Source organism: Gopherus flavomarginatus, chromosome 4, assembly GCF_025201925.1.
Source record: "Gopherus flavomarginatus isolate rGopFla2 chromosome 4, rGopFla2.mat.asm, whole genome shotgun sequence".
Classification (NCBI taxonomy): Eukaryota; Metazoa; Chordata; order Testudines; family Testudinidae; genus Gopherus; species Gopherus flavomarginatus.
The window spans coordinates 79853610-79873801 of NC_066620.1; the positions used below are offsets into that span (position 1 = coordinate 79853610).

Consider the following 20192-nt stretch of genomic DNA (forward strand, 5'->3'; position numbering starts at 1 on the left):
CACTTATTTACTTTTGTCTTCAGGCCTAGGTTTATTATAAAAGGACATTTTGTTGACAGCCTGATGAGGAAAGCACAGTAACATGGAGCTTTCCGTCCATCTACAGACCAAGAGAATGGGTAGGTATGACGCCTGCAGTTACACAACAAAAGAGAGGCAGGAAGAAGCTTGGTCAAAAGGGTTTAAAACCAGGTTGGAGAGAAATAAACTTCAGGGATTTGTACCTCCCTCTGGGAAACTCAGCCATTTAGATAGTTGCCAGTGGCAGAGATGTCCAGCAAAAACAAGATATGAAGATGATCAGTCCTTGGATAAGAGCTTCCAAAACTCACATTTCCCCTCTCAGCCTGGCTAAATTTTCTGGCGCACCTTTCTCTAGACAATGAAGGAGCATATGTGTTCATGGGCTCAGGAGAGAAGGCAAACTGCCAGGAGGACAAAAAGTATGCTAGACCATTAGGTGTCCTGTTTAGGTATTATTACTTCTCTGCGGTGTCCACACTCCTAGATGCAGTTGCTACTACCGAGCCAGCTATAAGGCCGGCAGTTGTGTTTAATTGTGTTCAGTCAGGCTGATCTGAAGGAAGCTTGATAAGGTATTAGCTTAATGAGTTAATTTGATCTCATTCATCACACCATCACAACCACACACAAAAAATCATGCTAAAAGAAAAGTCTGGTATAATAAAAAAAGAAATCAATGTTTCACAGAAAGGATATTTTTAAAACTCTGACACTAAAAAAAAAATCAGTTGTTTGTTGTGTGATCTTAATTTATATTGTATAAATGAATAATGAACACTGAGAAGTCTACATATGTGCATTTTCACCCTGAAGGCTTTCCCCAGCAAGGCTGTGCATGAGCTAGGAGGCTCCTTCGTCATTATCTTCATCAGAAGTAGAGTCTGTTCAAAACTTAGACATTTTTTTCTGTTTCATCCTCATATTTTAATAGGCAAAAAGCAATCATATGGCAAAGGTAGACATTATATCTGTCCTGTATTTGTATCCCAACTAAAAAATAATTTACTTATAGTCATGCTACAGTGATGTCTGATATATTATACTTTTACCTATCTTAGAATATGTAATAATTATAGTACATCAAAATATTAGAAGTTTGTAATTGCTGGCAAATGTTGACATTTTTAATGTTAACAACCAACTCTCCAGTACAGGAAGACACTTTGTATTGTCTAAACTTTACATGCCTATAAATATTTTCTGTGGGTAAGTGTATGCCGAAGATTTATGATGTTACTTGCTCATTTCTTTGGATTGTGCGCTTGGCTTCTTTCTTTCTTGTACTGTGGACTATAGATATTCAGAACACTAAGATAACCCAAATGTTTTATTGCTTAGTGGAAGCAGTTTTCTTCATGTAGGTCTACATTAACACTTCAAAATATCACGAGGAGTTTGCTCTTTTGTGAAGAAGCTAGTGATTTTGGATCCCTAATGAAGGAATAATATTTTTATTCACTGAGTTGGATGCTAGAAGAAAGAAGTCTTGTTTAAAGGCCATTCTGGTCACATATTTCAAAATTAGGATGTGGCACTCCCATTAGTCTGTAAGAAGAATGGCTATTTGCAAATGCTTTGGACAGGCTGGTTTTAGAGTATAAGTTCTAGGTCCTTGCTGAAGAGGAGGTTGACGAGAATTATTAGAATGGAAGACTACTACTGAGAATGTTACTTTCATTTGACTTTCCCTCTTAGTAGTGGCATTGGTCATTGTAGGATAAGTGCCTCAGAATCTGTGCAATCAGGAATCAGCAGACCCAAGGTAAGAGGTCTGGATTCTATTTTCATTTCATTTTGTTCTCAGTGTCTCTTCCAAGGACCACAGATGTGACTGAAATTCCTAATTCATAGTTTATTAACTTTCCCATTTTCAGTAGTCATCTTTCAAGCCACTGGCACGGCATACTGACAAATGGTCTTGAAAAATCCCATAATGTCTCTGGTTACTTACCTATTATCTGAGAGGAAAGACTGTGATAGATGTTATATTATTTACAGCAACTTGTGGGTTTCTAAGGGCTTTACAACTTTATTTTCTTCAGGAGGTATAAGATATTCATTTAAATGATAGTGTAGCTGACTGAGCCCAACAGGAAGATATACTTACACTTCTCTCTGAATAAAGTATAACTTATTCTTTAGCAGTTCTATGACTGCTTAAGCCTAATTCTTTGCAGTTGTTATCAAGGGACTGAAAAGCAAATTTGATTTGATGCAGTTTATTGTAAATAAATCTATAAAGCCTCATAGATCTTTCAATCAAAAATCTGGGTTCATATCTGGGATTAATTTGGACCAAACTTTCATATTTGGCAAACAAGGGTGTGGTAAAATTTTAACTTAAAATATTAAAGCAGGAAGGTACTGTAGGGAGCCAGGTGATATTACACGTGAGCAGGAACTGACAAGAGTGGAGCTCTGGAATATTATATACTAACACAGCATGGCTCTTTGTCTCTTTCTAGTAGCTACCTCGCATAGGAAGGTTGCAGTCTACTACTACTGCCTTTGAGCTAATGGAACTGGCCCGTTAGCTCAAGCAGCTGACACTTGTGCTATTAGATCCAGAGGCTTAGCTTCAAGTCCCAGAGATAGCCAACCAGGAATTTTGTTATAGTAGCAGGAGCTAAGTACCAATAATTCTATAATACTTTATAAAAAGTTATGAACACATTCTGAAAGTCTGAAATAACTGAAATACATAAATGGAAGATTAAAATGGAATAACCTGAGAGAAGACAAAAAGGAAAAGAAACTGTTACCTCCATCTCATTCTGCAATGATCACATCTCCTTTAATTTATCCTCATGTTATCTGCTTTCCAAGATTTCCTCTGCCATACAGCACTAAAGGTCTCCCCCATCTTGTATGGTGGAGACAAGCCAATGCAGAGAATAAATCCTACTGCAGTGCTTACACAAGCAAAATGTTCATTTATTTCAGGGGTTGCTATGCAGAGGGTCTTAAAAAAATCTTTATGTTAAACCTTTAAATTTGCTTCATTCTACATTATGTTCTCTGGAGTAAGTCTGTTTTTAATCCTAAATTACACATATTGAAATATACACAGGGAAAGTAAATGGACTATAACACAGTGACTACTCAAAGCTTAAAATGTAGGCTTCAGAAGTGTGTGTGTGTGTGTATGGCCGCGTGTGTAAGATAAAATAAACTTTTCCCATTCTGCTTGACAAAAATAATTTAAGTATTGCTATCTCTTGCTGCTGGAAGTCTGGTCCTACCAGATTTAGCTTTTCTTCTTGTTAAAATACATTATTGAGATAATACTCAGCTGAGTTGAAACATCTTTTCTACATTGGAGTCCTGCTAGCATTATACAGAATAACATAACACAAAAGGAATTTTTCAAAGCACAGATGACAAAGAATGAGAATGAGGGAGGTAAAAGCAAATTCAGAGACTATCTAATTAGAACCTACAGGCAGGTACACATATCATTAAAGTACAGTAGATTCATCTTGAAAGAGAACTTCATAGTAAAATATTCTCCGCAATTATAAAAAATGATGTCCTCCTCTACTTGTAGAGCTCTCTTTTTTATACTTTGTTTTTTCTATTTAAAAATTCTTCCCACCTTTCCTCCCCAGAAAGACAAATTATTTGCAACTGCTTCATGATGTCGAAATCTTGATAGAACAGTGGCAGTCTTAACTCTGAATTTCTTTGTTCCTATAGATTTTTAGCTCCGCTTTAATGCTCACTGAACACAGAATAGTATGGGGGGAATGTCACTAAACACGTAAGTTTCAAAATATTGGTACATGCACTATTTGTGAGTCAGTGACTGCCTCAAACTTTGAAGACGTTCCTTTGGGATTTTTAGTTTGATCTGGTGTGCTGTATACAGTATAAATGTGGTAGGGTATTGGATACTGTACACATATGATTTGTGAGCAATTAAATCATCATGACTGAGTGTATGTATATGGAAAAGAATGACAAAGTTATATGTGCAAAGTGGTGAGAACTCTTCAAGGTTATGAAAACCATTCTTATAAGCTTCTTGGAGCACAACCATGTCTTCCTTTGTATTTTTTGCCATACATGCTGACACTCAACAAATATTAATGATAAAACCAAAACGTAGCTAGTCTAGGCATTTATGCTAAAAATGGCTACTTTTACCAGGCATGCTGAGAATGCCTATGTGCTTACTTTCCTGGGTCCTAATCTGTGGTAGTTACCAGGAGATAAAAAGGGAGAAAATGATAGAGAAGGATAGGAAGAAAATTGAGTTGGACTTTCTACTCCTGATTTTTTAAATTTTACACCTAAAATAGCAACAGAAAGATAATACTTCTTTTTATATAGTAGAGAAAGGAAAGAGACTACACTGCCAATTATTATGTGCTAAAAAGTTATATGTTTTTAACATGTGTGTTGACAAGCATCAACCAGCAGTACTTTATGTGTTACTAGTGTCATTGGCTCTGTCGATCCTATCCCACAAAAGATGCATTAATAGAAAAGATGTTGTATCATATAGTTAGATTTTGAGAAATAGTATGTGATCATGCATGTATAGGTTGTATAGGAATGTACCTGAGGGAAGAATTAGGGTTGTATAATCAATCAAATCATTAGCATTTCTGGATTTTGAAGAATTAAACTGAAAACATTTTATTGCATAATGTTACATCTATACACACACACACACACACACACACACACACACACACACACACATTATATATATAATGTGTGTGTGTGTGTGTGTGTGTGTAGATACTTGTAATTTAACAAAGACGACATAATATTAAACAAAATACTATTCTGTGTTCAGTGAGCATTAAAGCAGAGCTAAAAATCTATAGGAACAAAGAAATTCAGAGTTAAGACTGCCACTGCACACTTAATTCAGTCCCATTTTGCTGTAATGTCTCTATGCAGATTTGCCTCAACATCGTTATTGCTTTCATTTTGATATTAGCATTGTCATGCCATTGCAACCTCATCCCCATAGACTTAAATTGATATTGTTTTGTTTCATGTTTCCTGCCTCCATATACTTGTTTGCAATGTTGCAGCAGTGTTATATTTGCAGTGTTGGTCTAATGAGATCACTCAAAACACTCATTCCTGTTCAAATAGATAGGAACGGACATGATTACAAGCATGCTCTAAAAAGAAAAGCACTTGGCTAGCAATCTTGCAAAGCTATGTCTTCTCTGTTCCAATAATTTTTTCCTAAAACACCAAAAAAATAAATTCCCTTAAATAATGTATAAAATTATATATTATTTCAATTCATCTTTTTGTTTACACTGTGTGGGTGGGGGGGGGAGTAGGAGTGACATCTTTGAAACAGTTGCAAATTATGTTTTTTGCAGCTGTATTATTAAAACAGTCCATTAAAAGATTTTTACAATCCAAGCTGAGAACCTATTTAGCAGATCTGGGTCTACGGCAATTTGAAATGGTTAATATCTCAATCTCTCCTTCCAAGCTGGGGAAACGGAAAAAACTCAGAAAGTTGGGATATGCTCAGTAAGATAATTATGTAACTATTCTGTTAAAAATAATCAGGGTACAAATAAGGAAGTTACCAAACTCATCACTTGTATTGTGGCATGTTTGTTTGCATCATCATGGAGCGGCAAATATTTCCTCTTTTCTTTGACCACTGAGGGCCTAGACAAAGCCAGTTTGGTTCTTTTGTGCTGCTGCAGGGGAAGTGTGTAGAATCTGAGAGCCCATATAGAAGGTTTGAATCACCAATGCCCCGTGCAGCCCCGCTTCACAGGGGATCACTCCATGTCCCCTCACTCAGTGGCATGAGGTAGTCAGGACTGGTGAATTTTGCATAGTCACTACCTGTTGCTCCCCATGCAGTAGACAAACAGCAACAATAGGCCTCAATATCAGCTTTGGAGTAGCTCCACTAATGTTGTCTAGTCTATGACAAAAGGATCGCTTCCCCTAGTACTCCTTCCCCCACCATTATTCAAGCATGTTGCTAGGGTTTGGGGATTGGGCTATGACAGAGTAAAACTATTGTTCTTTTTTGTCAGCTTGATCTTGCATTTGTTATTCAGGCAAAATATCAATTGGCTTCAGGAGTTTTTTCTAAGTGCCAGTATGCAACATGGGGTCCTTCGTTTAGAACAACTTAAGGATTAAACTGTGCATAAAGTTACGCAACAAACATATCCATTTTTCACTTCAAAAATTTTTCATGCAGACTCAGAATGCCAAATTCTGCCTTCTCCCTTTGACCGTAATAGGTGTGAACATTTAGTAGCAGATTTTTGGCTCTAGATTTATATAGGATTTATAGGGTGACATTTCACCATTTCTGTCAGTGAACACAACTTTGCTCAGAAATTCAAATCTCTTGCAACAAATTACAAATTTGCCACACCATTTTTTCTTCAAGGAAAGTTGGTTGTTTTCACAGATCCATGTAACTCTAGAATTTGGTAGATAGAGGTCCATCAGGAAAACCCCCTGAAACAGCTAAACACAGAGTGGAATCTTGAGCTGAAATTTGTGTTATGTTGATATTAGTTTCTCTGTTGATAAAGTCAAGTCCCCGGGATTGGGTGAGTTTGACTCTATAAAGTGTGTGCAGACTTTATTTGGAACAGGGCTGTTATCTAGAATGTGTATAAAGATGATGAATAAATCACTGAACCAAAATGAGAGATTTCAGAAAAATAAAATTGAATAGATAATAAAAATGACAACTGGGGATGTCTAAGTACCTTTAGTTTCGACAGACAAAGCCTCTGGCAAGAAATCATATTCCATGTGTGGATCATTTTAATGGGAGGAACCTTAGTTACATAAAATAAATTTGAGAGAGAACATCTTTTTAAACATGCCATACACAAGTCTCAGGATAATATCTCCTTCAACTATCAAGATAATCAACACGGGAAACAAATTTTCCTCCAGATATGCATACTGGGCTCACACTGAAGTAGGTGGAAGTTCATCATGCAACATGGGAAGGCAGAATTTGGCTATTAGTTCCCCACCTTTTTACAGCTTTTAACAAGGCAAGTTTTCTGCATCTTGCTCTGTTGGCCAAAAATCACCAACATTCTATTAACTAATTGTCAGAAACAATTTGAATTATTTTTGTCTTCATTTTGCTCTTTAAAAAATAAATTAAAAACTCTTTAAAGAAGCCAAGTAACTGTGGTTTTGTAATGCGGGTCTAATAGGCTACTCAAAAATCTTTAACTTACCAACTAAGGACCAAATGTTGACAAAAGTGTCCTCTGAAATTGTGCCTGCAACAATGCAAGAAAACAGTATTTGTACATGCAAACAGGGTAACTGAGTAGTTAACCACCCTGCTTGAGTGTGCAAATGAACATTTTGTTCTTGAACATATGCATCTAACTTTCTGCAGGTTCAGTTTTAGAGATTATTTTTGGAAATTTGGTAGTAACTATTAAATATGTAAAAATAACACTTTGTTTTTTCCATTTTTTTAAGTTTTTTTTTTAAATAGGAAGGCAGTTCCATGTTAAGTTTGGAAAAAACAACCATTGTACCTCTAATCCTGAGCTGTTCCGGAGACTAATATGTATCATAGAATCATAGAAGATTAGGGTTCGAAGGGACCTCAGGAGGTCCAACTCCCTGCTCAAAGCAGGACCAATCCCAACTAAATCAAGTCATTAAGTCAGAGCAGCCCCTGTGTTTGGAGAATTCTCTGACGGCTTTATCCATGCCCTTTAAGAAACCTTTACTCCTCTGGAGCAGAGGAACAGAATGTGCCCTCATATCCTCCAAGGATGACTTTTGCCTAAGCTTTCCCACTAAGGTCTGGAAGTGATGGAGGAGCAACTTCAGACTTGGATTCATGTCCCTCATGACTGGTGAAAGCCAATAACAAATACGAATTTAAATTTTTAACATAGCTCTAAGAAATGGTTCTCGCTGGATGTCCTTGATTTTCAAGCTTCCTCTCATTGCTCTGACATAACCCTAGTTTCTTGACTTTCAGGACACAAGGTACAGCCATTCTATTTACATAAGCTATTCCAAAGGACCACAATATTGATGATCTCTAAAGAGCTGGATCCTAAGCTGAGAGTCTCACTGAATTATTAGATGTTATTAAACAATATAAGTTTCAGTATATGTGCCCAGCAACTGGGTGATGTGCATGTTGTGAAATCTAATAGCTGAGTGGTGCCATCTTTTACTCTTCTTCTCTTTTCTCCTCTTCCCAGATTCAACTGATTTATTTTATGAAGTAGAACTGTATATTTGATCCCCTATTTGAGCCGACCCTATCCATATTAATAGCACTAACATATAACATGCTTGGTGAAGACCAGTTTGTATTCAATCCAGTGAGGCACTTTGATTGGAAGCACTTTTTATCATCTAGAAGAATCAAGGACTCCACAGAGTTATTTCTATATCTTTGTCTCTAAGATTACGAACGACCCAGTTATAATCAGCAAGGAGGAAAAAAATAATCTTACTAATGAAAAATAAATACCAGGGGAACAAATGCATGAGGTCTGCACCCCAATATTGCACTGCAGTGCAGCCAGGGACATACTAAGGCCTGAACATCATTCCTGTGGGCTTATATTCGGACCTGTGTGCTGCTCACAGAGGCTCCAATATGGATTATTTGTGCCAAAAAGCAAGAGTAAACTGCACAGGTCATGGGCTGACCATGTCTCTACACTTAAAGCCCTGCCAAAGAATGATCATTGTGAGGTTCTGATTGTGAAGGAGCTGCAGAAAGTTGATCATCATACACATTGGACTGTCACTATTTTTGCAGACCCACAGAACATGGAATAAGTGGACGGCATTCAACATTGGAATTCTAATCTGACAACTGTATTCCTGAAGCCTTAACATTTTCTCCTGTCCTGCAGGAAAGTAGTGTGAGTTTTTTAGAACTTACTGTTTCCTTGCTTTTGTGGGTTTGTGTCATGCATGTTGTATGTGTATCAACTGCACCTGCTTCCACACAATGTTTTTTGTGTATTAGTTTCCTAGGCTTTTTAATGCTTCATTTAGTGGTGATTAGACAAAGGCCTTGCAGACTTGTGGGAGGAAGAAATGCAGCTCATCATGGAGTATATTTTATCTGTCAGCACCTATGAATAAACCTTCATGCATCAGCAGCTGCACAAAAAAACCTCCCTCTTTTGTTAAGATAAAATCTGACAGAAAAACGTAACTCATGATGAAGCAAGTTGTATGTACTCTTAGTCCCATCATGTGGCTGGAGTCTTGTGTCTGTTGCCAGGAGCCCAACCATGAGTCATGTGCATTCCTAGTCCCAATCAACCTTCAGGTTTGTATGCACCGTGCATAAACTTGCAGTTATTAGGAGAACAGCAATTAAAAATGGCCCTAAATCCAACAATCAAACTATCTCTTGCACTAGATCTATTCTGAGCACACTAATCTAGCAAGTTTTTTGTAGACAGACAATGGTGGTGTTTTGTTTTTTTTTAAATAAATATCAGTCAACAATGAAAAGTAAGACTGCAAAGCAAAAACTTCAGCTGGATCTGAAATTCAAAGGCTTCTGTTAAAAATGTATGAAGAGAAACCACACAAAGCTCATGTAGGAAATTCAGTGGGCATAAAAACTAACTCTGTGAAGTTGCACACCATCTGGCTACATGCTTTTTGAGAAAAACAGAAATAAATGCCACATTTTAAGCCCATTTTAGACTGCAACCCTAACTATAGAGTTTCTACCTGGTGCCCCATAATGAAGGCTGAAGATGATAACAACCAACCATTTTCATTGAACATGTTACAAATATTTTAGATTAAATGACCAATGATCACTTAATCTACAATTCTAAATTTAGACCTTAAATTAGTGGAAGATTTTGGAAAGAGTGTCAATCTACTCCAAAGAATTTAAATTGCATAAAAGGTAACACACTTGATATTAGGCTGAAGAACACTGGAACTATGACTTTGTTGGATGGATCAGCAGCATGTTCCTGGATTAATAAGCTGCCACACAAAGATGGCTTGTTAAAAAAAAGCAAAAGTATGACTGTATTCCCTTCCGATCTGAAGAACAGTTTCAACTACAGAAATTAAAGAGTGATAACTGGAAATGATGGAAACTAACATGTCTTGGAAGAAGGCCAGCAATCATTTTTTTTAAAAGTACCATTAGCAAGAATATTAAGATAATATGAAAAAATAAAAAAATAAGTCAAAGGTTATTCCATTTTCCCTAAAAGGGAAAAATGTTTTTGTATTTAATGGGGTCAAAATGTTTCATATTATTAATCCTTGGAGTTTTAAGACGAATGCATTTTTGTTCAGATGAAGGATACTGTGAAGATAAATTATGCGAAGGCTGAAAATAGTTAGAAATATTTTGAAGACCCTTTACATGAACTTATCCAAGATGTTGGGTCTAAAAGCTAAAGTCACAAAATTAGACCCAGACAAATACACACATTTTTTTTTTTACCTTGCTGCGTTGCGATCCTGTGACCTTAAGAAAGGGTGAGGACAAGAAGTGAAACAGAAATAAGAAAAAATATCCAGAAATATTTTGCAGATAAGTGATTGATCAAACACATATGTAGATCACCTGTCTCTCATTTCTGTGCGTTAGTCACAAGATCATGTGCCCCCTCATATAGTGATCACTATTGCAAAGTCAACATTAATCTACAGTAAATGTAGAGTAGTGTCTGAGTTACTGCAGTTATTTCCTATTCTAAACATCAGAAATAACGTGCTAACTGTGGATAGATATTGACCTTTTCTTAACAGTCATTGCTCTATAAACAGAGATGCAAATAACTGATTTATTACTGCTATTGTATATACAATATTATTGCAATAAACACTACCCTTTCAATATTTCTTACCCATCCAAACTCAGTCACTATTGGAAATCTTGTCAGCCTGTTCTCATCAGATTTTCAGAATGATTTGTGCTTCAGAATATCAGTTGAACTGTTACATGTTTGTCCAAACTGGCTCTTTTAAGGTTCACTCATCAATTTTATATATACGTGTGTGCGCATGTATATATATAGTTACGTAACACTATCTTTTCTCTTTCTGTTTTACTACTATGAATCTGAATACTCATATTTGTCAGTCAATCTAGTCTCAGACATGCAGTTCATTTACACAGTAAGTTGCAGGAAGCCATGAAGCAAGAAACATAAATGTCAGTTAGAAGCTATGGAATAATGTATAATATGAAATAAGAAACAAAAAAGAGGACTTCAAACTTACTTCAAAACTCTTCACTTCTTCTTCACCATCATCATTCTCTTCATCATGACAACTCTGAGACCATGTAAAAACAAAACATTCACAAATAAAGTTTGCTTTAAAAAATACATGGCCCCAGCTCGATATACACCAAAACTCTTTCAATCTCCCTTACATTCTCTTATTAAAAGGTATATGCAAAAGATGGGAAAAAAGTTACCTTTGCCATAATGTCAGCATATGCCATATATAAGTAATCTTCCTCCAGTTTGCTAGGGAATAGAAGGGGAGAAACACTGTAACCATTAATGTAATAAAGCATCTCCATAAACAATTGAAACCCTCAAATATTCAGAGGAGGATCAGAAAATTGAACATTTTTAATAATTCTAGTTTCCAACAGCACATCTTTTAAATAAGATGTCCTAAATTTTGTTTTTAACCTCCTTTAACTTTTTATAAGGGTATTTCTGTTCCCCTATTAATGATAAGGGTCTTTTCAGGAAGGGAAGGAACTAATAAACTAATATAGGCTGAACGATGAAATTGACTACACACATAGAGCTGAACAAACTGAGAATAGATTTTTTTCTAACTTCTTTCAGTTGTAGGATTGTTAGGAGTTACTTCTACCTATATTGCAAATCCAGCATTTTCAGATAACAATTTTCAAGCTGCGGGTGTCCCTTTCAATGTGGAATACGGACATTACTGAGCACACCACGGGGCAGATTATCAACAGCAACCATAAACGTGGCATTGATGTTTGTAGGCAGATATGTTCGGTGCAGAAAATTCCATGTACCTGCTTCCCAGTTATGGTAAGGCCCCTCTATGCCACTCTGCCAATGTAATTAAGAATCAGGCCCCACATGTGCAGGCACATGCTAATCCATTAGTGCTTGCTTAGCTACACTATTTGCATACGTGACATATTACATGGCAAACCAATGCAATTTAAAAAATGGAAGCAGCTAGACAATTTGCAGAAATTTTACAGTCCCTCACACCAACCTTACCATTTTTCAGTTAAGGCTGTTCGACTGAAAAGCAGAATAAGATGATGCAGTGGATCAACTCTTTTAATGCCTTCATCCTCCTCTGGTGGCTCCTCTCCAGGTTTCTGTGGGGAAAGAAAATTGGAATAAAAAAAATGCATTCTACGTTATTTGTTGTGAAATCTGTCAGACTGTGAAACCTGTATTAGATATACTATAGTAATACATATCATTTGGGCTCTTTGAATGTCCTAGATAGCGAGAATTTAGAAGTCCAGCTCCACGGAGTACCTTTGGGAAAAAGTAGGCTAGAATCCTGAACACACTCAAACCATGAAAATTTACCCTGGATCACCCCGATTCCTCATAAAAGCTACCCCCCTCTTCCCTGGATAACACCCCAAACCCCACCACTACTGTCTTCAGGATTAAGTTGGGGGGTAGCCTGAACACAGTACGGGCTACCACGTTAAGGCTGACAAGTCACTAACTATCTGCTCCTACCTTACTGTAACAGACTGCCTCAGCAGAGTGAAGAATTTCTCGTTTCTACTACTTTATGGTGATTATTGTGATTTGCCAGCCATGCTGCTTCTTGCTCCCTAAAAAGCCTGATGCATTATGCATTGGGGGAGGGGCTGTAACCCAAACTTGCAGCCCTTCTCCTCATTTTAAGATGGGGGATTTCATGTCTACCAATAACAGTGTTAAAGTTGGCAAGGGTAGATCCTTTGACCAGGACACATTTTTACTGTTAATGTAGATTTTTTTTTCTTCTCAGTTTAAAGCTCTACATTGGCCCAAGCTTTTCCATGCTTAGAAAAGAGCATCTTTGCTTGGTTGGGTAATTTTTAATTTTAGGTTTACAATCCTCTAGCTAGGGCTGACTTTTCTTTTTACAATGATTAATAAAGTGGCAGTTGGCAGAGCACCCCCTAAGGGTTTGGATTTGAAAGTATCTTCAAAGCATTATGTTTAACTTGGTCTTATGACCCTCCATGAACTAGTAGAAAGCCAACTTTCATATGACAGCAGAGTGCTTCAGATAGTTTCAGTCTGCAAATCAGGGGCCCCCAAAACTGTACTATGTTGACCATGAGTGTTTCTGAGAACATTTGGTGGTGGTTTCAGGAGAACTGCCTAAGCACATGGTGCTGGCTCCTCCTCATTTCCACCTGTTCAAATACATTAAAGTACAGATAAAAATATGCCCAATGCATTGCTGAGATTAATATTCCATGTCAACAACTGTTGCCACAGGCATGTTATTTGATCACAATAGGAGGGGGTTGGCCACATGACAACTGCAAGGAGATTAGATGTTCAAAAGTCCTGTTAATAAGTGGCACACATTATGAAAACGTTTGGGAATCCCTGCTTTAAACATCAGGAAAGAAACCCTCAGGGAAAATACACTGGAACCCTACTGTACTCTGAGATATACATGTGCAACTCCCATTGAAGTCAAAGAGAGGTGAGTAGCACATTGGAGCAGAAAACAGTGACTTCTCTTTTAAACAACTTTGATTACACATGAGCACTTTCACATTTCCATTCCTTTGGTCTGTATCATTGAGAATATCTGCTGATAATTAATCTACTTCTGAGATTAATAAGAATTTATGTACCATAATTCTTTTTTGAATCCCATTATACTTTTGGCTTTTACAACATCCCCTGGCAATGAGTTCCACAGGTTGACTGTACACTGTGTGAAGAAGTACTTCTTTTTGCTTGTTTTAAACCTGCTGCTTATTAATTTTATTGGGTTACCCTGGTTCTTGTGTTATGTGAAATAGTAAATAACACTTCCTTATTCACTTTATCCACATCATTCATGATTTTACAGATCTGTATAATATCCTTAGTTGTGTCTCTCTTCAAGCTGAAAAGTCCCAATCTGTTTACTCTCTCCTCATATGGAAGCAGTTTCATATCCTCAAACATGTTTATTGCCCTTCTCTGTACCTTTTCCAATTCTAATATCTTTTCTGAGATGGGGCAACCAGAACTGCACACATATTTAAGGTGTCAAGTATCAGAGGGGTAGCCGTGTTAGTCTGGATCTATAAAAGCAGCAAAGAATCCTGTGGCACCTTATAGACTAACAGACGTTTTGGAGCATGAGCTTTCGTGGGTGAATACCCATGCATCTGACGAAGTGGGTATTCACCCACGAAAGCTCATGCTCCAAAACGTCTGTTAGTCTATAAGGTGCCATAGGATTCCATATTTAAGGTGAACATTTATATAATGGCATTATGATTTCATATGATTATGATATTTTCTGTCTTATTATCTCTTTCCTAATGGTTTCAAATCCTTATTCCTTAGATCAGTGTTTCCCAAACTTGGGACGCCGCTTGTGTAGGGAAAGCCCCTGTTGGGCCAGGCCAGTTTGTTTACCTGCCGCATCTGCAGGTCTGGCTGATCGGGGCTCCCAGTGGCCGCAATTTGCTGCTCCAGGCCAATGGGAGTTGCTGGAAGCAGGGCGAGCTGAGGGACTTACAGGCCACTGCTTCCAGTGGCTCCCATTGGCTTGGAGCGGCGAACCACGGCCAGTGGGAGCTGCGATTGGCCAGACCTGAGGACCCGGCAGGTAAACAAACTTGCCCGTCCTGACGGGGCTTTCCCTAAACAAACGGCAACCTAAGTTTGGGAAACACTGCCTTAGATGAATGTATAATCCTCTCTTTCTGACTGTAAAGCATGAATTCAAGTGCAGAACAGGGAACTGTAACCATCTTATTTTTAAAACAAACACTGTTCCAGTTTGAAAATGTCTTTAGTCACAAAGCATAAGGAAGAGACACACAGAATACACAAGGAATTTAAATGTAATTAGAAAGTATTTCAAAGTTACTCACAAGGAATCAGTTGTTCACTTTTGACTTTTCAAAGAAAATGGGGATTTTCCCATACTTACAAATTAAAGCAGAAATTCACCTATGAAGAATTTCAGCTAGAGGCTTAAGGATCACTTAAGACCTCAAAATATGCTGGTCCTACACAGAAAACTGAATTTCACTCAGAGAGCAATTTCGCTCACATAATAATAAAGTGAGTCACTAGTAGATATATTTTCTATAACTTTATTAAAAAGATAAGCATGCAGTATGTCTTCACTTAATTGAATTGCTTTTAAAGAGAGTACATTTTGTAAATTCCCACATATAATTCTATTTTTCTAAAAGGAAAAGAGATGTAGGATCTAAACTGCTTTGTGAATTTGTTCCTAAAGATCCTATTCAGGCAAAACATCAAATGACTTTCCATTATAAGGACTAAGGGTCAAATCACCCTGTCAGGAAAAGGCAGCTAAGCCTGAAAAAGGACACCATATTAAATCCACAAACAACAATTGTCATTTTGCACTCCAAGAATCTCAAAGTACTTATCCATAAATGTATCCTCACTGTTTCTTTGTCATCCTCATTATTCCTGTTTTACAGATGAGGAAACTGAAATATTAAAAGATCCTCAGGCAGATGATCTGATCTGCTCCAGTCTCTTTGCAAAGGAGCTGGAAAGCCAGCTTTGAGGGCTAGCTGTGTATTCCATACTCATATGGCACAGAGATGGCTTCTAGGCTATCCACTTCTAGCCCTTCTGGTATAGACATTGTGGCTAGAGTGCTGCTGCAATTCCTGCTATCCCTAGCCAGTGTACTAGGTCCTTTGGGCAATAGCTAGCAGATGTTGTTTAGAGCAGATCTAATACTGCTCTGAATTGTGTAAATGATTGGATTAGTATTGAACTGGGCCAGTCATCGGAGAGCTACAAACAGCTCATTCATCGCCTTGCTCTCCATTCAGCTGTACCAAATACTGACTAGATGAAGCTGGGGGTTTGACTCCTGTCAGATATGACAATGCCTGTCTCATAAAGCCTTTAAATTGGCCCATTTTCAGAGAAATAAGTCACCGTTATTATCCAGGACCAGGAGTGTGCACGAACATTTAGGAATACAAGTCAGTGCTTACAACAGATAATTATGTCTGAATAATGCAAATTATAATTGCAGTCATATCTGATCATCATAGCAGGCCCTCCATGGGCTCTTTATTCTCTTTAATTAAATGACAACTTTCTATAACCCATGATTTCATCATCCAAAATACTTGCCTAATGTTATAAAAACTAATCCAGCTAAAGAGTGGAAGTGGTGTGAATTTTTTAATCCATGATATTGGATTTCAAAGATCTACTACAAATTAAATGTAGGAATCAATTTGCCAACGACTGTGTTAAGTGGACTTCATTGTATTATTATACTATAGCATGGCAATGAGAACAAATGGATTTTCTAGTATTTCTGGAATGCAAGGGTTCTTAATTTTCAATGTATGAATTAATAAAGTTTTGATTTATATTTATTTAAATGTAAAATTCACTACCTGAACAAACTTAACAAAAGTGGGCAAAACAAATGCTCTGGGAATTATTTTGGGGAAATTCTATGGCCTGTGTTATACAGGTCAGACTAGATGATCACAGTGGTGCCTTCTGGTATTGGAATGTATGAATCGATAAAAAAAAAATTATAGTGTTTCTAAATATTGAAATGCCACAGAATATAAGTTGAGTTACACTAACATTAATTGATTCAGTATCATTCCTGTTAAATAACTGCACTCAGTAATAGTTTCTCAACATAGTTTACTGCAGAAATCACATTATATCAAGTGTATCCATATGAACTCAGGTGCATATATAATCTGCGTCTTTTTCTTAAATATAGGAAGAGTGTTTTTGGTAAGAGAAAATTAAAAAAAGGAAGGCATGATATGCCATCTGATTTAATTTCAGATAAACCTCCATTTATAGTAAAGCACTATAGTCAAAATGTTAAAAAAATAGATTAAAAATCTCAATTTATTGTTGTGATACTTTTCAATAAAAGTAAACTTTTCCATGCTACAGCGTGACCCTGGTGAGAGACTTCAGGCTGAAACCACCATTGTCCTTCTCTTTGTGAAGGGAGCGGCACCCTGAAATATATTGATGTTAGTATCATCACCTCATACATTAAAATGTGACAATGTTGAAACATTCCCAAGAGGAGAAAATGCAGCTGTGGCAGAAACCCACCAAACTGCCTTTTCAATGTACCAGACTTGGTAGGGCTGTGCTTTCCTTTTGGGTTTAGCAGTTGTGACAACTCTGTCAGACTGAAATAATCACACTTTGGCCTGGTCTACACTAAGCGTTTAAACTGATTTTAACAGCGTTAAACCGATTTAACACTGTACCCGTCCACACTACGAGGCTCTTTATATCGATATAAAGGGCTCTTTAAATCAGTTTCTGTATTCCTCCCCAATGAGAGGAATAGTGCTAAAATTGGTATTACCATATTGGATTAGGGTTAGTGTGGTTGCAAATCGATGGTATTGGCCTCCAGGCGGTATCCCACAGTGCACCACTGTGACCGCTCTGGATAGCAATCTGAACTCGGATGCAATGGCCAGGTAAACAGGAAAAGCCCCGCGAACTTTTGAATTTCATTTCCTGTTTGCCCAGTGTGGAGCTCTGATCAGCACGGGTGGCGATACAGTCCCAAATCCAAAAAGAGCTCTAGCATGGGCCATACGGGAGATCCTGGATCTGATCACCGTATGGGGAGACAAATCTGTTCTATAAGAGCTCTGTTACAGAAGACGAAATGCCAAAGCGTTTGAAAAAAATCTCCAGGCTACACAGTGCTGCGTGACAAGCGTAATGGAAAGCCAAAGAATCAAATGGACGGTCATGGAGGGAGGGAGGGGGGACTGAGGACTCCAGCTATCCCACAGTCCACAGCAGTCTCCGAAAAGTATTTGCATTCTTGGCTGAGCTCCCAATGCCTGTAGGTTCAAACACATTGTCCGGCGTGGTTCAGGGTATAGCTCATCAATGTACCCCCTCCTCGCCCTCCCCCCCGTGAAAGAAAAGGGAAAAAAATCGTTACTTGACTTTTTTTAATGTCACCCTATGTGTACTGAATGCGGCTGGTAGACGCGATGCTGCGGCAGTAAAGAGCAGTATCCGGTCCTCTTCCCTCCCCGGTGGCAGACGGTACAATATGCTTGATAGCTGCTGAATACCCTTGGCTGGCCTCAGGTGAGGCCAACCGGGGGGGCACCTGGGTAAAAATAGGAATGATTACTGGTCATTCCCAGTAGATGGTACAGAACAGCTGGTAACCGTTTCATCAAAGCAACTGGGGGCTGAGCTTCAATCGCCCCCTCCCTTTCATGTGTAAAGAAAAGATTCTGTACTGCCTGGACTATCATAGCAGTGGGATGCTGGGCTCCTCTCCCCACACCACTTAATGTCCTGCCTGGACTATCATAACAGCTGGAGGCTGCCTTCCTCTCAGTTTATCTCACTAACAAGTCACTGTTTCTTATTCCTGCATTCTTTATAACTTCATGACACAAATGGGGGGGACACTGCCACGGTAGCCCAGGAAGGTTGGGGAGGAGGGAAGCAACGAGTGGGGTTGTTGCAGGGGCAACCCCCGTGAATGGCATGCAGCTCATCATTTCTGCGGGATCTGACACGGAGCAGCTGTGCTCTCTGGTTCTCTGATACACTGGTTCTCTAGTACAGTTGCCCCATATTCTAGGCAGGACTGACTCTATTTTTAGATACCATAAAGGAGGGATTGACTCGAGGAGTCATTCCCATTTTTGCCTTTGAGCCCCAGGCCGACCTCAGCCAGGGGCACTCATGATAGCAGCAGATGGTACAGAACAACAGATAGCCGTCATCTCATTGCCAATTTACAATGGCAGCAGACGGTACAGAACGACTGATAACCATCTCTGCTATCATGCAAAAGCAAATGAATGCTGCTGTGTAGCGCTGCAGTATCGCCTCTGTCAGCAGCATCCAGTACACATACGGTGACAGTGAAAAAAAGCTGAACGGGCTCCATGGCGTCTGCCGGGGCAATCCAGGGAAAAAGGGCATGAAATGATTGTCTGCCATTGCTTTCCCGGAGGAAGGAATGACTGACAACATTTACCCAGAACCACCCGCAACAATGATTTTTGCCCCATCAGGCACTGGGATCTCAACCCAGAATTCCAAGGGGCGGAGGAGACTGTGGGAGCTATGGGATAGCTACGGAATAGCTACCCACAGTGCAACACTCTGGAAATCGACGCTAGCCTTGGACCATGGACTCACACTACCGAATTAATGTGCTTAGTGTGGCTGCGTGCACTCGACTTTATACAATCTGTTTTACAAAACCAGTTTATGTAAAATCGGAATAATCTCGTAGTGTAGACGTACTCTTTGAATAGCAAAATGTTGGCCCATAGGTGGAATTTTGAAAAGCCAGGAAATAAGGGGCAGGAAAAGGTGAATTCCATTTCTATTATTGGAGGAAAGGGCAAATAAAGTAGAAATAACTATTTCCTTTCATGAGAAATTTTCCAGCATTACTTTGGTTTGTACAGCAAGTGTCTGACACCCTGGGCTGTCCTTCTGCACACGAACAGGGCACTTGACCCTGCAAGGAACTTCTCAGATTAGGAGACTGTATTGTAAGCTACGGTGCTAACTTCAGTAGTTCCTTCCTCCTCCTACAACAGCTAGCAGAAAGGAGCTGGCCTGGAGGGAATGCATGCTGCCCTCTATTAAAGGACACTGCAGAAGCCAATCTGCTTTGTGTTCCCCAGAAGGCACACTGGTGTGAGACTTCTAGCCATCTGCTGCTACAGACTTTATTTTGATCTTCCCAGAACATACACACACATCATGCTCAGATGAGGAGGAAAGGTGGCTAGATAGTGAAGAGACAGCCCTTCGTGTTCTTTTAAGTTAGTTACTGTACCAGATGTTTGCATGCACATCCACACCCTGCTGCCACAAAATTGTCACTTCTTGCAATTTTGGGGAATGTCTCTGGGGTCACAAAGTAGTTCTAACAGTCAAGATTAGTGTAAAGACTGTCTATTATAT

General features: G+C 38.6%; 1 protein-coding gene and 1 long non-coding RNA gene across 7 annotated transcripts in view; one reads left to right on the plus strand and one right to left on the minus strand.

Moving 5' to 3' along the window:
• RYR2 (ryanodine receptor 2) overlaps positions 1–20192 on the minus strand; it is a 727531-nt gene that overhangs the window by 93175 nt on the left and 614164 nt on the right. For all 6 annotated transcript variants that reach the window (XM_050950348.1, XM_050950346.1, XM_050950344.1 and 3 more), the window contains 4 exons: positions 12258–12361; positions 11459–11510; positions 11260–11313; positions 10478–10501 (listed from right to left, as the gene is read on the minus strand). In XM_050950348.1, the coding sequence (XP_050806305.1) occupies positions 10478–10501; positions 11260–11313; positions 11459–11510; positions 12258–12361 (234 nt within the window). The remainder of the gene's footprint in view (positions 1–10477; positions 10502–11259; positions 11314–11458; positions 11511–12257; positions 12362–20192) is intronic.
• Positions 1–20192, plus strand: part of LOC127049568 (uncharacterized) — an 838950-nt gene that overhangs the window by 82133 nt on the left and 736625 nt on the right. The window lies entirely within an intron of this gene.